Source organism: Bombina bombina, chromosome 2 (genome assembly GCF_027579735.1).
Source record: "Bombina bombina isolate aBomBom1 chromosome 2, aBomBom1.pri, whole genome shotgun sequence".
NCBI lineage: Eukaryota > Metazoa > Chordata > Amphibia > Anura > Bombinatoridae > Bombina > Bombina bombina.
This window is the reverse complement of record NC_069500.1, coordinates 540592436-540614318: the sequence shown is the minus strand read 5'-3', so window position 1 is coordinate 540614318 and position 21883 is coordinate 540592436. Positions and strand designations below refer to the sequence as shown.

The 21883-nt window shown below is 41.1% G+C and overlaps 1 protein-coding gene across 4 annotated transcripts in view; it reads right to left on the bottom strand.

Moving 5' to 3' along the window:
• The window catches only part of SEMA4D (semaphorin 4D), a 397671-nt gene that overhangs the window by 114987 nt on the left and 260801 nt on the right, over positions 1 to 21883 (bottom strand). For 2 of the 4 annotated variants that reach the window (XM_053702391.1, XM_053702392.1), the window contains exons 16-17: positions 18972 to 19328; positions 15609 to 15809 (exon numbers count right to left, since the gene is read on the bottom strand). In XM_053702391.1, coding sequence (XP_053558366.1) covers positions 15609 to 15809; positions 18972 to 19328 — 558 coding nt within the window. Of the gene's footprint in view, positions 1 to 15608; positions 15810 to 17303; positions 19329 to 21883 lie in introns of those variants that run through there. The other 2 variants (XM_053702393.1, XM_053702390.1) reach the window with 2 other exon arrangements.

The window sequence follows — 21883 nt, the reverse complement described above, 5'->3', positions numbered from 1 at the left end:
GTGTGCGTTCGCTAGGTTGAGTTCGTGGGCTCGAGTCTCTCGTATATCCTCGTCCGCCTCCGCCATCAACTGCTGTACCAATTCCATGGAGGGGTTCGGCCCGTATAATGAGAGCCTTTCCCGAACAATCCTGGTTTTTTCGTCACTAATCGTGGTCGGTGTTTCCGCCATTGTGAAGCTCTGATCCAGTTCGGTCAATTCTGCGATCAGCTCTCTCCTCGGCCGGTTGCTGGCGTACCCCCCTCTGCTTTCAAGTAAATCCTTTAGGGTTGTACGCTTCAATTTTTCGTAAGCGCTCTCCATCCGTTCTGTACCTCTCCTAGGAAATCCAGGAAAATCCCGCCGCTGCCGCCAAATGTTACGGTTACCCTTAGTCTCGCTGAGAGATGGACCGCTTAGTAGCCTGGATCCCTATTGCTAAAGAGGGGAGAAGCTGCTTTCCATAGTATTCTATATGAGTCTCGCAAATATAGAATAATCTCCCTTAGCTGTAGTACAGCTAGGATACCCTTCTGCCCACAAAAACGAGTCAACGCTGCGATTGAGGGTCAAACAAGAACTCAGGACTGGGATGCCCAGCCTGCTTTTTATTAAGGTTACATGCACACAGGGCACTCCCAGGGGGAGAGGGGGGGAAGCACAAAATCCCCCATCACACATTTAGATAGAGAGCACTGTCCTTTGACAGGCCACAATAGGATTACAGTACTTAAGATAACAAGTTTACAAGTTCATCTTATCAATTAGCAGTCTGGCTCCAGAGGTGATTAGACAATAGTTTCTAAAAGCTGAAAAAAAAGAGTTAACTCTTTATGAAATGAAACTTGTTACAGTTTTCTTGGAGCCCTTCTTAGGCGCTGGCTTGCTGGTTCAGGCATTGCTGCTGGGAAATAAGCTCTTCACAACAGAATAACTAATGCTTCTGTAACATGTACCTATCCCTCTGTCCCTATACTGCTGTCCCTATCCTTCTGTACCTATCCCTCTGTCCCTGTACTGCTGTCCCTATCCTTCTGTACCTATCCCTCTGTCCCTATCCTTCTGTACCTATCCCTCTGTCCCTATACTGCTGTCCCTGTCCCTATCCCTCTGTCCCTGATCCCCCCTCAAACAGCTCTCTACCCTCCCCTCTATTGCCGCCATCTTAGGTTCTTCTGTAGTGTATTTGTTTGAGTAATATGAACATTTTTGTTTTATTCTATAAACTACTGACATTTCCCCCAAATTGCAAATAAAAATATTGGCATTTAAAGTATTTATTTGCAGAAATTGACAACTGGTCAAAATAACAAAAAAGATGCAGTGTTTTAAGACATCAAAAAATGCAAAGAAAACAAGTTCATATTGTTTTTTTTTATCAATAAAGAAAATACATTTTCTTAGCAGAAGAATATAAGATAATATGATAATAATCACTCACAGCAGAAAAAATGCACAAGTAAAAAGCAAACAGAACTGCCAATTGACAGCCACAATAACAATTAATAGTTGTTAGTACTGATGCTGGTCCGTCTACAATAAATGTCCCCTGCATTTCCAGTTGCACATGCTGAATTTTAAATAGCTAACTGAAAAATATTAAACGTGCACTGCTAAACTGTCACACAAGAAAAAGACTAACTAGACAAGAAGAAAGCTGTGGGCGGAGCTTAGTGGCCATTTTCAGTTGCTAACAAACGATGATTTTTTAAAAGTTTCATGTACTTCTTACAAGCTTATAGATGTGGAACCTGTTGCAAGATGCTTATCTGGTATGTAACAATAAGTACTAAAGAATAAATATTGGGTCTAGACTGTCCCTTTAAGTCTTACTCTGTCCCAATCCAAAGACAGATACTTTTCCCATTCCGTTTGTCTATTAGTTTCGCAGAAATGGTACTTTTGGGGAAATTTCCGGCCTCGTGGATCAGTAGTGGGCCATAGAGTATCTGACACTATTCGTGGGTGTTTGATTGAGATTCGGGTGGTGACGGTGGGGGATGGGGGGGGGGGGGAATTTTTTTTTTTGTTATTTATTTTATTTATATTTGCTGTGTTTTATGCAGAGTAGAAAAATCCAGTAAGACAAAGAAGATTACGGCAAATTATTTGTATTTATAATTTTTGATTTCTATTTGTATATATTTTTATGAAATGTTCTGCCGCTGTTTGTTTTCATTATAATATTATGTCTCTTGGAGATCAATAAAAAATTTATTGGAAAAAGGAATGTGTAGATACACATCCTTTAGATCCACGGTAGTCATATATTGACCCTCCTGGATCATTGGTAAAATAGTCCGAATGATCTCCATCTTGAAGGATGGAACTCTTAGGAATTGGTTTAGGATCTTGAGATCTAGAATTGGTCTGAAGGTTCCCTCTTTTTTGGGAACCACAAACAGATTGGAGTAGAAACCTTGCCCCTGTTTTGTTTTCGGAACTGGGCAGATCACTCCCATGGTAAAAAGGTCTTCTACACAGCGTAAGAACGCCTCACTTTTTGTCTGGTTTACAGACAATTGAGAAAGATGGAACCTCCCCCTTGGAGGAGAATCTTTGAAATCTAGGAGATACCCCTGGGTTACAATTTCTATGGCCCAGGAGACCTGAGCAAAGAGAGAAAGTCTGCCCCCTACTTGATCCGGTCCCGGATCGGGGGCTACCCCTTCATGCTGTCTATGTGGCAGCAGCAGGCTTTTTGGCCTGTTTACCCTTGTTCCAAGCCTGGTTAGGTCTCCAGGTTGGCTTGGATTGAGCAAAGTCCCCTTCTTGCTTTGCAGCAGGGGAAGAGGAAGCAGGACCACCCTTAAAGTTTCGAAAGGAATGAAAATTATTTTGTTTGGTCCTTGTCTTATTTGACTTATCTTGAGGGAGGGCATGACTCTTCCCTCCAGTGATGTCTGAAATGATCTCTTTTAGTGCAAGCCCGAATAGGGTTTTACCTTTGAAAGGGATGGTCAAAAGCTTAGATTTAGATGACACATCAGCTGACCAAGACTTAAGCCATAACGCTCTTCGCGCTAAAATGGCAAAACCTGAATTCTTTGCCGCTAACTTAGCAAGATGAAAAGTGGCGTCTAATAAAAAAATTAGCCAACTTAAGGGCCTTAATTCTGTCCAAAATATCATCTAGTGGGGTCTCCATCTGAAGAGCCTCTTCTAGAGCCTCAAACCAAAAAGCAGCTGCAGTGGTTACCGGAACAATGCACGCTATATATTGAAGAAGAAAACCCTGATGAACGAAAATTTTCTTTAGGAGACCCTCTAACTTTTTATCCATAGGATCAATGAAAGCACAAATGTCTTCAATAAGTATAGTTGTCCGCTTCGCCAGAGTAGAAATAGCTCACTCCACCTTAGGGACCGTCTGCCATGAGTCCTTTATGGTGTCAGAAATGGGGAACATTTTTTTAAAAATAGGAGGGGGAGCGAACGGAATACCTGGTCTATCCCACTCCTTAGTAACATTGTCCGAAATCCTCTTAGGGACCGGAAAAACATCAGTGTAAACAGGAACCTCTAAATATTTGTCTATTTTAAACAATTTCTCTGAAACGACAATAGGGTCACAATCATCCAGAGTAGCTAAAACCTCCCTGAGCAATAAACGGAGGTGCCCTAGCTTAAATTTAAATGCCGTCATATTTGAATCTGTCTGAGGGAACTTCTTTCTTGAATCAGAAATCTCTCCCTCAGACAGCAAATCCCTCATCCCTACCTCAGAACATTGTGAGGGAATATCGGATACGGCTACTAAAGCGTCAGAAGGCTCAGAATTTGTTCTTAACCCAGAGCTACTGCGCTTCCCTTGCAACCCAGGCAGTTTAGATAAAACCTCTGTGAGGGTAGTATTCATAACTGAAGCCATATCGTGCAAGGTGAAAGAATTAGACGCACTAGAAGTACTTGGCATCACTTGTGCGGGCGTAACTGGTTGTGACACTTGGAGAACTAGATGGCAAAACCTGATTTACTTCTGTCTGAGAATCATTTAATGCCAAATTCTTATAAGTCAAAATATGCTGTTTGCAATTTATAGACATATCAGTACAATTGGGACACATTCTTAGAGGGGGTTCCACAATGGCTTCTAAACAAATTGAACAATGAGTTTCCTCAGTGTCAGACATGTTTAACAGGCTAGTAATGAAGCAAGCAAGCTTGGAAAACACTTTATTTAATGAAAAAAAAACACAATTTGCAAAAACGGTACTGTACCTTTAAGAGAAAAAAAAGGCATACACAAACTGCAAAACAGGTTAAAATTGCTTAAATTTTTCTGAAATTTTAAGTGTACCCACTAAGCTTTAGAAGGATTGCACCACAAGTTAATAAGCAATAAACCCGTAAATGAAAAAAACGGATTGATAAGTGTCTAAAACCGGTTAAAAACCCCTAAAGCACCTTGCCACAGCTCTGCTGTGGTCCTACCTGCCCTTAGGAAGCGATAATATGGGGTTTAAAGCTTCAATTAGTCCCTCAGAACCTCAGAAGTTGCTTGCTGCTTGTAAATGTAGGCCCCGCCCACTTCACTTGATGTTGCTGGGGCCTACACAACTAACAAACCCTGCCTGAAAGCCATGTGTGTTATAAACAACCTCGAAGAACCCTCAAGCAAATGTCCGATAAAACAGAAAACATTACTCCCAGACACAAAAACGTTTGTCCCAAATTCACATAAACTGAGTGCCCACAACAAATTAACCCTTTATGCAAGCTAGTAAAAACCTCTGATAACACTAGGATTACTGCTTACCCTTCCCCTAATGGGGACACGGCCAGCCTTTCTGAGTTAACACAGTCTCTGCAGAAAATATGACTGAACATACCTCATTGCTGTATAGCTAGAAACTGTTCCTCACACTGAAGTTTTCCTGTACTCCTCAGCTTCTGTGGGAACAGCAGTGAACCAAGGTTACAAATGCTAAGATCATCATCCTCCATCTTCATCTATGTCCTGCCTGAGAGTAAATAGTACAACACCGGTACCATTTAAAAATAACAAACACTTGATTGAAGATAAAATAAAACTAACAGTTTAACACCTTTTCTCTTTACCCTTCCTGCTTAGAGCCAGCAAAATGAATGACTGGGGGGTGGAGTTAAGGGGGGGCTATATAGAAAGCTCTGCTGTGGTGCTCTCTTTGCTACTTCCTGTCAGGAAGGACAATATCCCACAAGTTAGGATGAATCCGTGGACTCGGTACATCTTGCAAAAGAAAAGCACGCCAGATTAATAAAACTGTGCAGCTCTCGAATCCGTAGCACAAACCCATAACATTCCAACTAAATTCAGGTTTGACCTCCTAAGGCTCTCCTCGATCTTGAGATCATGGGGCTTCTTTGATGCCCCTCCCAGACCACTGACACCTTGGGAAAACAGACTATCCTCAGACTCTCAACACATCTCTCCTTTGTCCTCCCACTATCAAATACTCCTAGATTCTGCTAAACTTATTAAGTCCAGACAAATGGAGGATTGGGAGAGAGACTGGGGAGTGGACCTGCCGACGGAAGTGTGGTCAGATGCTATCCAGCACACTAAGTCTTCCATCCATTGTATGACGCTCTTTGAGCTGTTCTACAAGCTGCTGACTAGATGGCATTATGTCCCTACGAAAATACACAAAATGTTCCTGGGCAGCTCCCCTCTCTGTTGGAGAGGTTGTCAACAGATAGGAGACCCCCAACATATTTGGTGGACCTGCCCCATTACTGACCCTCTGTGGGGCAGAGTGGAGTCTCTCTGCCGTTGCCTTGGTCTCGTGTCTCTATCCCCGGAGACAGCCCTGATTCACGCTGGCCTGCGGCCTCTCTCTGCATCAAACCGCATTCTGCTGATAATATTGATGGCCGCCAAACTGCTAATCGCTAGAAACTGGAAAAAATGTGACTGTCCCAATTGGCAGGCTCTGGTCAACCTCATCTCCTACTTTCGGTCCATGGAAAACTATGTATATCGTGCACGCCAGCAAATGGACCTCCACACCATGACTTGGGGCCCATGGGACTCATTGGGGGAGGACAGAATTCTCTCTGAGGGAATATACTAAACCACTAACATAAGGCCCTTGCGGGAGGGGAATGTGTCATTTCCCCCCTTCCCGTGCCTGGTTCTAAGGGGGTAGAGATCATGTGCCCCCCCACGGGGTTCCTTTTTTCCCCCTTTCTCTCTCCTTCCGTTACTATCCTAGCTGCTCTGCTCTCCCCCTGCTTGAACTCTGATTGGACAGCTCATCGCCTGCATTTAAATTGGGGGATTATTTAGACCCCATCTCCGCACCTCTGATACCCACTGAATATCTAGTTTTCTGCGATCTGTTACACAAGAATATACCCCCTAACAGTCTATAGTAAGATATTAATGGAAGCATTAGGCTGATAAGCATTTCTTGCCTTATGCTGATTTGCGTTATATAACTACTATTAAGTGCCTTAACTGTACAAACTAATTCCCTACCATAGGCATCGGTATTACCTACAATTGTCCCTGACTCATCCTCAGACATTAGGTTGGCGCCGGTTAACTGTTTACACACTTCATAACCTTCTTATGTCTACAGTTTGTTTTCAAAGTCCGGAAGAGGTCTCTTCCACATCTTATAGGTAATATAGGGAAAAAAATGAGGTATCAGTCATATAATATCTTTATGCACTTGGACTAGTCACTTATGTACTGCAGAGGTTATTCACAGGATCTCTTTGATTATTTTTGTACCGTCTTGTAACTTATCATATGTCTCATGATTGTATTTGTAGTTGGAAACTGCATTTTCATTTTATGTTGTTTGTTTTTATTACCTTAATAAAAATATAAATTTAAAAAAACCAAAAAAATATAAAAATGTGCAGCTCTCAATAGAAAAATAACCTGTACGTTCCGAATCAGCCTATAAGTCCAACGCCTTCCACACATAAAGCAGTCAAAATCACATAAATATGATTAAAAACCCCACTGTTCAATAATCCCCCTCAAGAGATATTAACCCTTGATTCCGTAAAGATAAAGGAGTCCCACTGTGACCCTGTCTTCTATCGTTAACATATGTATAAAAAATGAAATGATCTATGCCATGGAACAGAAACACGTTCTTTCAAGTTTGACAGATTGTAGCAGCGCCTCTGACATGGACTTGAGTGAAGAAAATCAGGCAGCGAAACTCGTCAACGCTGATTGCTTAGGAGCTGTTAAGGAGTCTGGATGTCTTCTCAGAAAGACTCTCCCTGCATCTCCAGACTCTATCATCAATGCTCTCGCTGAGAGGCTGACAAGACTACTTAAAACTCCAGTCCCATCTCGAAGGGTAGATACCCTTCCTAAGGAACTACTCCGAAATCTTCTGACACTTCTCTGCCAACCTCCTGTGATGAAAGGCAAAGAATGACTGGGGGATGAGGGAAGTTGGGGAGGTATTTAAGCATTTACCTGGGGTGTCTTTGCCTCCTCCTGGTGGCCAGGTTCAGTATTTTCCCACAAGTAATAAATGCATCTGTGGACTCTCCCTGTATTAAGAAGGAAAAAGGTTTCATTAGTACGGATTCTATTCCTACAAGAGTCATTACTACCATGGCTTCTAGGTCTGTTACGCATACCAAAAAAAGCTTTGGCCTTTAAAAGAATCCTCTGGAACATGAGACAGGCGGAATCTTCCTTGAGGAGGGTGAGACCGAAAGCCTATGCGGTACCCCAGGGAAATTGGAAAGGAGTCTGGGTTGGGGGCCGCACATTCGTGCTGATTTGGAGGAAGGGCCAAGCTTTTTTTATGGTCTGTTTAGACATAGACAGCTCCAAGGCAATGTTTCCTCTTCGTCTGACTTCTGAGACAATTAAGAGAAGGAACATTGCGTTTTGGAATAACTAAACAAAATCATCTAGCAGACTTAAAGGGACAGTCAACACCAGAAATGTTGTTTTTTTAAAAAGAAAGATAATCCCTTTATTACCCATTCCCCAGTTTTGCATAACAAACAGTTAAATACACTTTTTACCTCTAATTACCTTGTATCTAAGCCTCTGCAAACTGCCCGCTTATTTCAATTCTTTTGACAGACATGCATTTTTAGCCCGTTCTGACTCCTAGGAGCTTCACGTGCCTGAGCTCAATGTTATCTATATGACACACATGAACTGTGAAAATGCTTTCAGATTAGACGCGGCCTTCAAGGTCTAAGAAAGGAGCATATGAACCTCCTAGGTTTAGCTTTCAACTAAGAATACCAAGAAAACAAAGCAAAATCGGTAATAAAAGTAAATTGGAAAGTTGTTTAAAATTACATGCCCTATCTGAATCATGAATATTTTTTTTTAACTTTACTGTCCCTTTAACACTGCTTTTTTTTGTCTTGCAGCAGGAAAGTTCCTTTGTCTTCAGTGACTGTAGCAACAATAGCATCCAGTCCAGGTGCAAACGGGATATTTCCCAGAAAATGAAGGGAAAGAAGTCTGCTTTTAGATACTATATCAGTAGCCCATAAGGCTCTTCAAGCCAGAACAGTCAAAGCAGTACACTTTGCATTAATGCAAATTATTTCAATAGCTTCATCAAAAATGAAACCGCTTGCAATCTTGACCAACCTCCTTTCATCAAGGGAAACTCCTTGGGCAATAACAGCTGGACGAAACATATGGCCCGTCAGCGGAAAAGATCAAGTAAGAGACTTTGTGCAGTAGAGCAAGTATGTGCTTCAATTTGAAATTAAAGTACATATCTTCTACATCAGAAGGTGGGTCCTGGGTTTCTGAATAATTGTCCTCAGTTGAATAGAAGGACTAATTTAATTGTACTCCAGCAGGGTACCTAGATGGGTCGCTTCGGCATGTTCCAGATAAGCCCAGGGCCTGTGAAGGGTTGTCTTCTATTCTTTGCATGCGTTTGCAATTTCACAACTGACATCTTTCATGCCTCCACCAGTTACATGCAGAGTAAATGTACAATTTGAAAGTTAGGAGGCAGGTCTGTAGAAATGTCATGGGGATAACCTTGGTGTATTTTAATATCTGCTGCAAATACAATGCTGCATGACCCTGTCTAGCAATAGATACACACTGAGCACAGTTTACAAAGCTGGGTAGGATGACACACCAACACTTCCTTACATAAAAAACATGTGAAGGGGTTAAATTGTCAGTAGATCACTCTTCTAAGGGATCTGTGCTATGTCCTAAGAAAAGTTGTTCCAGTTTTCTCCATAATGATTTAGAATAGTAAGGACAGGCACGTATCTAAAATTAGATAGCAGCACAGAAATATAGTATAACATGCACAGAACAGAGCTTTCTCAGGGGAACACACAAAAACAGAATTTATGTTTACCTGATAAATTTCTTTCTCCTACGGTGTGTCTGGTCCACGGCTTCATCCTTACTTGTGGGAATATTCTCTTCCCTAACAGGAAATGGCAAAGAGAGCACAGCAAAAGCTGCCCATATAGCTCCCCCTCTGGCTCCGCCCCCCAGTCATTCGACCGACGGTTAGGAGAAAAAAGGAGAAACTATAGGGTGCCGTGGTGACTGTAGTGTACAGAAACAAATTTTTTTAAACCTGACTAAAAGCCAGGGCGGGCCGTGGACCAGACACACCGTAGGAGAAAGAAATTTATCAGGTAAACAAATTCTGTTTTCTCCTATATTGGTGTGTCCGGTCCACGGCTTCATCCTTACTTGTGGGAACCAATACCAAAGCTTTAGGACACGGATGAAGGGAGGGAACAAGTCAGGTAACCTAAACGGAAGGCACCACAGCTTGCAACACCTTTCTCCCAAAAACAGCCTCCGAAGAAGCATAAGTATCGAATTTGTAAAATTTGGCAAAAGTATGCAGAGAAGACCAAGTCGTTGCCTTACAGATCTGATCAACAGAAGCCTCGTTCTTGAAGGCCCATGTGGAAGCCACAGCTCTAGTAGAGTGAGCTGTAATTCGTTCAGGAGGCTGCCGTCCGGCAGTCTCATAAGCCAATCTGATGATGCTTTTCAGCCAAAAAGAAAGAGAGGTAGCAGTAGCTTTCTGCCCTCTCCTCTTATCAGAATAAACGACAAACAAATATGATGTTTGTTTTGTTGCTTCTAAATAGAATTTTAAAGCACGGACCACATCTAGGTTGTGTAACAAACGTTCCTTCTTGTAAACTGGATTCGGACATAGAGAAGGAACAACTATTTCCTGGTTAATATTCCTGTTGGAAACTACTTTTGGAAGAAAACCAGGTTTGGTACGTAAAACTACCTTATCTGCATGAAATACCAGATAGGGAGAAGTACACTGCAAAGCAGATAATTCAGAAACTCTTCTGGCAGAAGAAATAGCAACTAAAAACAGAACTTTCCAAGATAGTAACTTAATATCTATGGAATGCAAAGGTTCAAACGGAACCCCTTGAAGAACTGAAAGAACTAAGTTTAGACTCCATGGAGGAGTCATAGGTCTGTAAACAGGCTTGATTCTGACTAATGCCTGTACAAACGCTTGTACATCTGGCACGGCTGCCAGACGTTTGTGCAACAAGACAGACAGAGCAGATATCTGTCCCTTTAGAGGACTAGTTGACAGACCTTTCTCCAAGCCCTCTTGGAGAAAGGAAAGAATCCTAGGAATTTTGATTTTACTCCAAGAAAAACCCTTGGATTCGCACCAACAGATATATTTGTGCCATATCTTATGGTAAATCTTCCTAGTCATAGGCTTTCTGGCTTGAACCATCTATAACTGAATCTGAAAACCCACGCTTAGATAGAATCAAGCGTTCAATTTCCAAGCAGTCAGTTGCAGAGAGACTAGATTTGGATGTTCGAATGGACCTGTCTCAAAGGTAGCTTCCATGGTGGAGCCGATGACATATTCACCAGGTCTGCATACCAAGTCCTGCGTGGCCACGCAGGAGCTATTAGGATCACCGAGGCCTTCTCCTGTTTGATCCTGGCTACCAGCCTGGGAAGGAGAGGGAACGGTGGAAATAAATAAGCTAGATTGAACGACCAAGGCGCCACTAATGCATCCACTAGTGTCGCCCTGGGATCCCTGGATCTGGACCCGTATCGAGGAACTTTGAAGTTCTGACGAGATGCCATCAGATCCATATCCGGAGTGCCCCATAGTTGAGTTAACTGGGCAAAGACCTCCGGGTGGAGTTACCACTCCCCCGGATGGAAAGTCTGACTCCTCAAATAATCCGCCTCCAAGTTGTCTACTCCTGGGATGTGGATTGCAGATAGGTGGCAGGAGTGATCCTCCGCCCATTTGATGATCTTGGATACCTCTGTCATCGCCAAGGAACTCTTTGTTCCCCCCTGATGATTGATGTACGCTACAGTCGTCAAGTTGTCCGACTGAAATCTTATGAATCTGGCCTTCGCTAGGTGAGGCCAGGCCAGGAGCGCATTGAATATAGCTCTCAGTTCCAAAATGTTTATCGGGAGAAGGGACTCTTCCCGAGACCATAGACCCTGAGCTTTCAGGGAGTCCCAGACCGCGCCCCAGCCTAAGAGACTGGCGTCGGTCGTGACGATGACCCACTCTGGTCTGCGGAAACTCATTCCCTGAGACAGGTGATCCTGAGTCAACCACCAGCGGAGCGAGTCTCTGGTTACCTGGTCTACTTGAATCTGGGGAGACAGGTCTGCATAATCCCCATTCCACTGTTTGAGCATGCACAGTTGCAATGGTCTTAGATGAATTCGAGCAAAAGGAACCACGTCCATTGCTGCAACCATTAGTCCTATTACCTCCATGTACTGAGCTATGGAAGGCTGAGGAATAGATTGAAGAACTTGACAAGCATTTAGAAGTTTTAATTTTCTGACCTCTGTCAGAAAGATCTTCATTTCTACAGAATCTATTATTGTTCCCAGAAAGGGAACCCTTGTAGACGGGGACAGGGAACTCTTTTCTACGTTCACCTTCCACCCGTGAGACCTGAGAAAGGCTAATACAATGTCTGTATGAGCCCTTGATCTGGAAAGGGATGACGCTTGGATTAGGATGTCGTCTAAGTAAGGTGCCACCGCAATGCCCCTCGGTCTTAGAACCGCTAGTAGGGACCCTAGCACCTTTGTGAAAATTCTGGGAGCAGTGGCTAAACCGAACGGAAGAGCCACGAACTGGTAATGTTTGTCCAGAAAGGCGAACCTTAGGAACTGATGATGATCTTTGTGGATAGGAATATGTAGGTACGCATCCTTTAAGTCCACGGTAGTCATGTATTGACCCTCCTGGATTGTTGGTAAAATCGTTCAAATGGTTTCCATTTTGAATGATGGAACTCTGAGGAATTTGTTTAGAATTTTTAAATCCAGAATTGGCCTGAAAGTTCCCTCTTTTTTGGGAACTACAAACAGGTTTGAGTAAAACCCCAGACCTTGTTCCGCTGTTGGAACTGGGTGTATCACTCCCATCTTTAATAGGTCTCCTACGCAATGTAAGAATGCCTGTCTCTTTATCTGGTCTGAAGATAAGCGAGATATGTGGAACCTTTCCCTTGGAGGAAGTTCCTTGAACTCTAGAAGATACCCCTGAGAGACTATTTCTAGTGCCCAGGGATCCGGAACATCTCTTGCCCAAGCCTGAGCAAAGAGAGAAAGTCTGCCCCCTACTAGATCCGGTCCCGGATCGGGGGCTACCCCTTCATGCTGTCTTGGTAGCAGCAGCAGGCTTCTTGGCCTGTTTACCCTTGTTCCAGCCTTGCATTGGTTTCCATGCTGGTTTAGGCTGGGAAGCGTTACCCTCTTGTCTAGAGGCTGCAGAGTTAGAAGCCGGTCCCGTTCCTGAAATTGCGAAAGGAACGAAAATTAGATTTGTTCTTAGCCTTGAAAGGCCTATCCTGTGGGAGGGCATGGCCCTTTCCCCCAGTGATGTCTGAAATAATCTCCTTCAATTCTGGCCCGAAAAGGGTCTTACCTTTGAAAGGAATATTAAGCAGTTTTGTCTTGGACAACACATCCGCCGACCAAGATTTTAGCCAAAGCGCTCTGCGCGTCACTATTGCAAAACCTGAATTTTTCGCCGCTAATTTAGCCAATTGAAAAGCAACATCTAAAATAAAGGAATTAGCCAACTTTAGTACGTGAATTCTGTCCATGACTTCCTCATATGGAGTCTCCTTATGGAGCGAATTTTCTAGTTCCTCGAACCATAAAGACGCCGCCGTTGTGACAGGAATAATGCACGAAATTGGTTGGAGAAGGAAACCTTGCTGAACAAATATCTTTTTAAGCAATCCTTCCAATTTTTTATCCATAGGATCTTTGAAAGCACAACTGTCCTCAATGGGAATAGTCGTGCGCTTGGCCAACGTAGAAACTGCCCCCTCAACTTTAGGGACTGTTTGCCATGCGTCCCTACAATGGGGAACATTTTCTTAAATATAGGAGGTGGGACAAAAGGTATACCTGGCTTCTCCCACTCCTTGGTCACTATATCCGCCACCCTCTTGGGTATCGGAAAGGCATCAGCGTGCACAGGCACCTCTAGGAATTTGTCCATTTTGCACAATTTCTCTGGAATCACCAAAGAGTCACAATCATCAAGAGTAGTTAGCACCTCCTTAAGCAGGGCTCGGAGGTGTTCTAACTTAAATTTAAATGCCACGATATCAGGTTCTGCCTGCTGAGAAACTTTTCCTGAATCAGAAATTTCTCCCTCAGACAGACCCTCCCTCACTGCCAATTCAGACTGGTGTGAGGGTATAACAGATAAATTATCGTCAGCGCACACTTGCTCATCCTCTGTATTTAAAACTGAGCAATTACGCTTTCTGGGAAATGCTGGCAGTTTGGATAAAAGATTTGCTATAGAATTATCCATTACTGCAGTTAATTGCTGCATAGTAACAAGCATTGGCGCGCTAGATGTACTAGGTGTCGCCTGCGCGGGCAAAACTGGTGTTGATACAGAAGGAGAGGATGATGAACTATCCCCACTACCTTCATTTGAAGAATCATCTTGATAGAAGAAATAAAACTACAACACCACATACTCTTTACCATCCCCGTGGAGATGCTACTTGTTCAGAGCGGCAAAGAGAATGACTGGGGGGCGGAGCCAGAGGGGGAGCTATATGGGCAGCTTTTGCTGTGCTCTCTTTGCCATTTCCTGTTAGGGAAGAGAATATTCCCACAAGTAAGGATGAAGCCGTGGACCGGACACACCAATGTAGGAGAAATTAGCACAATGTAAGAATGAAGCCCCTGTGAGAAACAAATGGGTACTGTCTCTTTAAGAGAAAAAAAGAATTGTACTTTAAAATATAAAAAAAAGACAATTTGAATCAATAAAGGGTTAATCAAATGTAAGCCCTTGTTATTTAGGGTGCTTTCCACTCCAAGGCTCTGAGGAGAAATTACAGTGTGTCATTAAAGCTGGCCATCATCTGTGAGATAAAGAGCACACTGTTTTGGCAGTAAAAAAGTAAACCTCCTCAGGTCTACACAGAACAAATTATAGAAGCTTCTGAAAATGAGCTCCCCAGCTTCAGAAATGATCCTGATAATCTAGTATGTGCTTAAACCTGTAAATACATACATTTAAAAACAGAGCACCTCAGTTTTACTGTAAATGTGTAAAAGTGCCCAAAAGTCCCTTAAACTGTAAGTAGTGTTATCTGGTGTATACGACTACATCCCTAGGCAATGTGAATCATTTGTACATGTTCATGCTAATAGCCTGTGGGTTACTTGAGTGCAAGTACCTACTTATCTTTTAGCACTCATTCTACCATGCTTATCAAGCTGCAGAAGACCCATCCTGTGTAGTATGCAGTGACACGGGATCTGGATCGGGAGTAAATTGTAAAGCCTAACAGGTGTAAAATGGGCTCAAGATCCTATTATGCTTCAATTCCTTCAAGCTCTATCACATCTTCGTCCACCATGTAAGAATTGTCTGACAATTACATTTGCCTTTGGTTCTTGATACTTTAATGGGTTCCCCTTTTAAACCAATGAAATCAGTGTACTTATGGTATTTGACTTTGAAGACATGATTTTTGGTGGCTGTCACATTTGGAAGGTGTGTTTCTGAATTACAAGTTTTATCAGAGAATGAACCTTTTCTAGTTTTCTAGCAGGACAAGGTGGTCCTTCAGACTGTTCCAGATGTTCAACCAAATTTCTATATCTTAGTTCAGGCGATATCTTCTTGTAAGCTTATTTACAACTATACTACAGTATTTTCAGGTTTCAAATGATTCAACCTAGAAAGTAATGAAGCTCTCTGGGAAATTGAATCCCACAGGATATACATTCTCAGTCTGCAGCAAATACAAATTAAACACATTTTTTCACTATAATTTAACTTTTATTTAATTATAGTATAGTAACAGTACTTTTCTGTCAGGTAAATAAGTGTATTATGAACTTTGAATAAGCCTCAGCCTCACCTGCATACAGCTGGCAAGTTAAAAAAATAAATAAATAATGGAGGGACTCATTAAAACTTACAGCTATAAATTAGGATACTATACTGATTTCTCGATAGCTCTTTGTGTACTTAAGAAATGGGACACAGTGAAGGGAATACATAGCAAATATTCAAACAAATATTTATATATAGAAATAACAAATGGAACATTAGCAAATGCCATTATGAAAAGCATTTAAAATTTAGTCTAAAGACTGTGTTAAACTAGTTACTCACCAATAGCATGACAGAAGAGTTGAAAGCTCCCTTGGGCACTGATGTGTCCCTGATCTGTTAGAAAAGGAGGAAGTAGTCTGACTAGCTCAGTCTTTGCACTAGACAGAACTTCAGGATGCATGCTTGACAGTGAAGGATGGAAATCAGTTCCCACAGAAGACAAAGAAGAGGTAGCAGAAGGAAAAAGTATAGGAGATGAGGCTGTGTGACAGAAAGAGAAAGTACTAAGGAAAAGAAAAAACACAAAGTGATACATGTAAAGCTTAAGAGACAAGGCACTCGAAAATGTTCACTTATGCAAGATCATCATTTAAAGAAGCAATTTGTGTCTAAAAATGTTAAAATAAATTGTTTAAAATGAAACTAATAGAGCAGTATCAGTTGTGTACAGAGAATTAATGCTAGTTTGTGAATAGATCCAAACACAATGAGCATTAGCAGGAAGCATGTCTGCCGCAGTTGATGCCGTTATTTTAGTTTTTAATGTAAATAGATTTTACTTAAAATTTAAAAAAAAATGATCCAGACAAAAAAAAAAACACACACACCTTTCCATTTTCTTCCATTATCAAATTGTGCACTGTACACTTCAGCTCCTACTGAGCAACAGTTCATAGTACAGGTAGCCCTCAGTTTACACTAGGGTTAGGTTCCAGAAGGAATGGTTGTAAATAGAAACCGTTGTAAATAGAAACCCAGTTTATAATGTAAGTCAATGGGAAGTGAGGGAGTTGTGTAAATTTTGAGAGGGGCCTGGAACCTAAGTAACCTATAATACATTATTTTTAAAGCTTTGAAATGAAGACTATAAATGCTAAACAACATTATAAACAGTATCAAATATTCACACAACACAGAATATATCAAACTAAGTTTAATGAACAAACATTTTTCTGCAAACAAAGCAATAAGGTCTCTGCATTGAAACAGTAGCATACACTGTTGGCTAATATCGGGTCTGCAGATATTCTATGCATTCCAGGCTGGACTGATTTTTTTTTAGGCACCTGGACCTTCAAGCACATGGGCAGGAAGATGTAAAGTTTCCCTCATGGCTGCTAGATCTTATTCCTTTGACAGCTTGATAGAATTTCAGACCTGTTAAGCTTGCATATCTTTGCTGTAACACAAGAGACAGCTCCACCTACTGGCCTGTTCTTATTTCAATCAATGCACTCTGCTTCTCAGTGCTTTTTAATAGCAGTCACACGACTGAAAAGAAGGGCGTTATTCGGAAACGGCACAAATTGAACCGGCGCAAACTGAGGGCCACCTGTGTGTGTTTGTGTATGTATATATATATATATATATATATATATATATATATATATATATATATATATATATATATATAGGTTTGTGATTGGCTGATGGCTGTCACATGATAAAGGGGAAATTTTAAAACTTATCAGAAAAAAAAATATCTACTGCTCATTTAAAATTCACAGTGTTATTGCATTAGCTTTTTATTATACATTTGTACTATATTTGTCTTAATGATTTCAGGCTAAAATGAACAAAAAAAATTACATTTAGCTGTTGCTATTTAATACATATTAAAGACATTTTTGAGTGTGTTGTCTCTAACAAATTTAAAGAAAATACAATTGTTTTGAAGAAGAAAAAAAAGAAAAATTACAAAACCAATTTTTTTCTTAACATACAATAGATCACAAGAGCTAGTTGCTCCTCAAATATTTTCATAAAACAATAAAATACTTTATTTTTTATACTCTATACAGAAATTATATAGAAAAATAAAACATCATATTTTCAAACATATAAACAGTTAACATTGAAGTCTTTTTCTTCTTAAAAAGTCAGTAATTTGTTTTTATCCATCTTGAACTTGGAAGAATAAATGTGAATAAAGGTCCTTAATAATCCAGTTTTGCCATGCAAATTCTGATCCTTCTTTGCAGAAAAAATGGTCTAAATCCAGTGGTTTGACTATTAGAAGTTAATAGATAAAACTTTTTTTTTTTTTTTTACTATAAGCCTCAACATCTTTGTATTGTTTCCTGAAACAGGTCCATTTTACTTGAAATATAAATTAACATCAACAATCAGTCCCCACAACTCCACAGTGGAATTATTTTGGCTCGGTATTATTTACATCCTTTTAGTAATTATAAAAAAATTTAAAAAAAACACAAAAAAACGTAACGCAAAAGTCCAAATTTCGTGCTTTAAATGAGATGAAAAAAAAAGGTGTCATCCATGAAACAAAAAAAGTAACTAATCTCTTTTCTAGAACTCTAGAAATTGAAAAAGAAAAAGGCATTGAAGAAATTTTTTCCCTGAGACATTTCTGAAAATTAAACCAGATTTAGAAAATTGCACAAGTGAATGAAAACAGACTATTTGTTCTGCACGATGCAACATTAATGTTGTAACTTGAGCAATAAGATAAACTATGTGTCCCTACATGGGCACAGCTTATTAGCTCCTTACCAATCTGATAAACTAAGTTTTTTTTTTCCAATTTGGAATTAAAATTTAAATTAAAGTTGCAACAATTTGTGAAATGCAATTAAATGGGATCAGCCCTTATATATATTTATCAATAACAGAAAAGTGAAAAAGCCTGAAAAAAGTTGTTAACCATTATCTTAAGGAATGTCTGGTTGCAACAAATACACAGCTTAAAGCCAGAACTAACAGAAGATTGCAAGTCAGAGTTTGTTTTGAGAATGTTAAATTCTAAATATATTTTAAAAAAAATAAAATTTTTTTACATCAGGCTCATTTGATCTACACCCTCAATAACCCAAAACGTTAAAAACACTCTTGTTTAATCTCCATCTGAATCAGCATATTTTATATCACATTTAACATCAAAAGGTTGTTCTTTTTCCTTCACGTCTATTTTACAATCCTCTTGATGAGGGATGTTTCCATTTACACAGTCTGGCTCAGTCTCATAACCTGTATCTTGAGGTGCTTTTTGTGGCTCCCCGGAACTCTTTTGCTCCACCAAAGTCTCCTTAAGGCCCTGCTCGGAGTCTGTGAAGTTGGAAGAAGTTTTCTTCTTGCCCGGGAACAAAACAGCGCGGTATTTTAAACATGTTTCCGGCAGAAATCCTTTGTAACAATTGTATGTGAATTGAAACACAAAAAGTACAAAGAACAATAAAAACAAGCAGATGAGAAGAGAGCGATCATTTGTTGTGGTCATATACAAAGCTTTTCCCACTTGAACTTCTGGAACTAGGCTGAATGTTTCAGGCAATGAGGCTGTGCTCAAGGGCATTTTACTGCTAATATCTGTTACAGCAACAGGTGTTGCTGCAATTGGGGTGGTAGTTTTTTCAGTAGTAGACATTTCTGTAGTAATATAATCTTGTGCTGTATCAATATTACCTTCAGTCTCTGTAGTCGCCTGTGCTGTGCTCAACAAAGGAGTTGGGTTTTTTTCCAGTTCCAAAATGTGTTTTACAATCACTTGGGAAACCAACTGACTTTTCACAAACTCGTGAGACAAGCAGAGGTAAACACCAGCATCTGACTCTGCGACACTGAAAATAACCAGTGAGGTCTCCTGGAACTGGTATTTGGGGAGTTCAATCTTCAGATCTTTATCTTTGAAATCCCATGACACAGAAGCCAGGTTAGACTTGATTGAGCAATTCAGCACCACCATGCTTCCTGGTTCAACAGTGTGATTTATGCTATTTAATGTCACCCTATGTAGAGTCCGAAGCCTTTTTTCAGTAGCATCTACAAAAAGTGGGTAAAATATTAGCTCCTAAATGGGATATTAATCTACTGTGACTAGTTTATTTCACTATATTTAAATCATAAAGGTAATAGGTTTATCTGCTAAAAAAAAAAAAGTTCTGAAAAATGTACAGCTTATTCTAGAAAGAAAAAAACACAAATAAAAAATGTATGCTTACCTGATAAATTTATTTATTTCTTGACACGGTGAGTCCACGGATCATCTAATTACTATTGGGAATATCACTCTTGCCCAGCAGGAGGCGGCAAAGACCACCACAGCAAAGCTGTTAAATATCACCTCCCTTCCCTCTAACCCCAGTCATTCGACCAAAGCAAAGGAGAGAAAGGAAGCAACAAGGTACAGAGGTACCTGAGGTTTATATCATAACAAAAATTCCTGTCTTCAAAAAACAGGGTGGGCCGCGGACTCACTGTGTCAAGAAAAATACATTTATCAGGTAAGCATAAATTTTGTTTTCTTTCTAATGACACAGTGAGTCCATGGATCATCTAATTACTATTGGGAATCAATACCCAAGCTAGAGGACACAGATAAGGGAGGGACAAGATAGGGAACCTAAACAGAGGGCACCACTGCTTGAAGAACCTTTCTCCCAAAAGAAGCCTCAGCCGAGGCAAAAGTATCAAATTTATAGAATTTGGAAAAAGTGTGTAGAGAGGACCAAGTTGCAGCCTTGCAAATCTGTTCCACAGAAGCTTCATTTTTGAATGCCCAGGAAGAGGAAACGGCCCTTGTAGAATGAGCCGTGATTTTCTCAGGAGGCTGCTGTCCAGCAGTTTCATAGGCCAAGCAAATTATACTCCTCAGCCACAAAGAAAGTAGCCGTAGCTTTCTGCCCTTTACGTTTCCCGGAGAAAACAACAAACCGAGCAGAAGACTGACGAAAATCCTTAGTCGCCTGTAAATAGAATTTCAAAGCACGCACCACGTCTAGGTTGTGCAGAAGACGTTCCTTATGAGAAGAAGTGTTAGGACATAAAGAAGGAACAACAATCTCCTGATTAATGTTCCAATCTGAATCTACTTTAGGAAGAAAATCTAACTTAGTACATAAAACTACCTAATCCGAATGAAAAATAAGGTAAGGAGACTCATACTGTAATGCCGAGAGCTCAGAAACTATACGAGCAGAAGAAATACCAGCTAGAAACAAAACCTTCCAAGATAACAACTTAATATCTAAAGAATGCGTAGGCTCAAACGGAGCCTGCTGAAGAACTTTAAGAACAAGGTTAAGACCCCAGGGAGGAGAAACTGGTTTAAACACAGGCCTGATTCTGACCAAGGCCTGACATAACGATTGTACATCTGGTACATCCACCAGACGTTTATGTAACAAAATAGACAAGGCAGATATTTGACCCTTCAAAGAACTTGCTGATAAACCCTTTTTCAAACCGTCTTGGATAAAAGATAAAATTCTAGGAATCTGAACTCTACTCCAAGAGTAGCCTCTGGATTCACACAAATACAGATATTTGCACCATATCTTATAGTAAATCTTCCTGGTAACAGGCTTACGAGCCTGAATCATGGTCTCAATGACTGACTCTGAAAAACCGCGCTTAGATAAAATTAAGCGTTCGATCTCCATGCAGTCAGCTTCAGAGAAACTAGATTTGGGTGAAGGAAGGGCATTTGAAGTAGAAGGTCTTTCCTCAGAGGAATTTTCCAAGGGGGGAGAGATGACATCTCCACTAAGTCTGCATACCAAATTCCGCGAGGCCACGCCTGAGCAATGGGAATCACTGACGCCCTCTCTTGTTTGATTCGAGTAATGACCCGAGGAAGGATAGCAAACGGAGGAAATAACCACCAGAGCATCTATCAGTACCGCCTGAGGGTCCCTGGACCTCGACACGTACCTCGGCATTCTGACGAGATGCCATGAGATCGAGATCCGGCTGTCCTCAATTGAGAATCAAGCTGGAAAACATTTCCGGATGAAGTTCCCATTTCCCCGGTGAAAGGTTTGTCTGCTCAGAAAATCTGCTTCCCAATTGTCCACTCCTGGAATGTGGATCGCAGGATAGACAGCAGTTGTGGGTCTCCACTCACTGAATAATCTTTGACACCTCTGACATGGCCAAGGAGCTCCGAGTTCCTCCCTGATGATTGATGTAAGCCACTGAGGTTATGTTGTCCGATTGAAATCGGATAAACCGGGCTGAAGCTGAGGCCAGGCCAGAAGAGCATTGAAGATTGCTCTCAGCTCTAGAATGTTTATGGGAAGAACAGACTCCTCCTGAGTCCATGTCCCCTGAGCCCTTAGAAGGCCCTAGACTGCTCCCCAACCTAGTAGGCTGGCATCCGTTGTCACAATCACCCAGGAGGGTCTGCGAAAACAGGTTCCCTGGGAGAGATGATCCTGAGACAAACACCAAGGAAGAGAATCTCTTGTCATCTGATACAGATGAATTTGCGGAGATGGATCCGAATCATCCCAGTTCCACTGCCTGAGCATGCATAACTGCAGAGGTCTGAGGTGGAAACGAGCAAACAGGATGATGTCCATAGCGGCTACTATCAG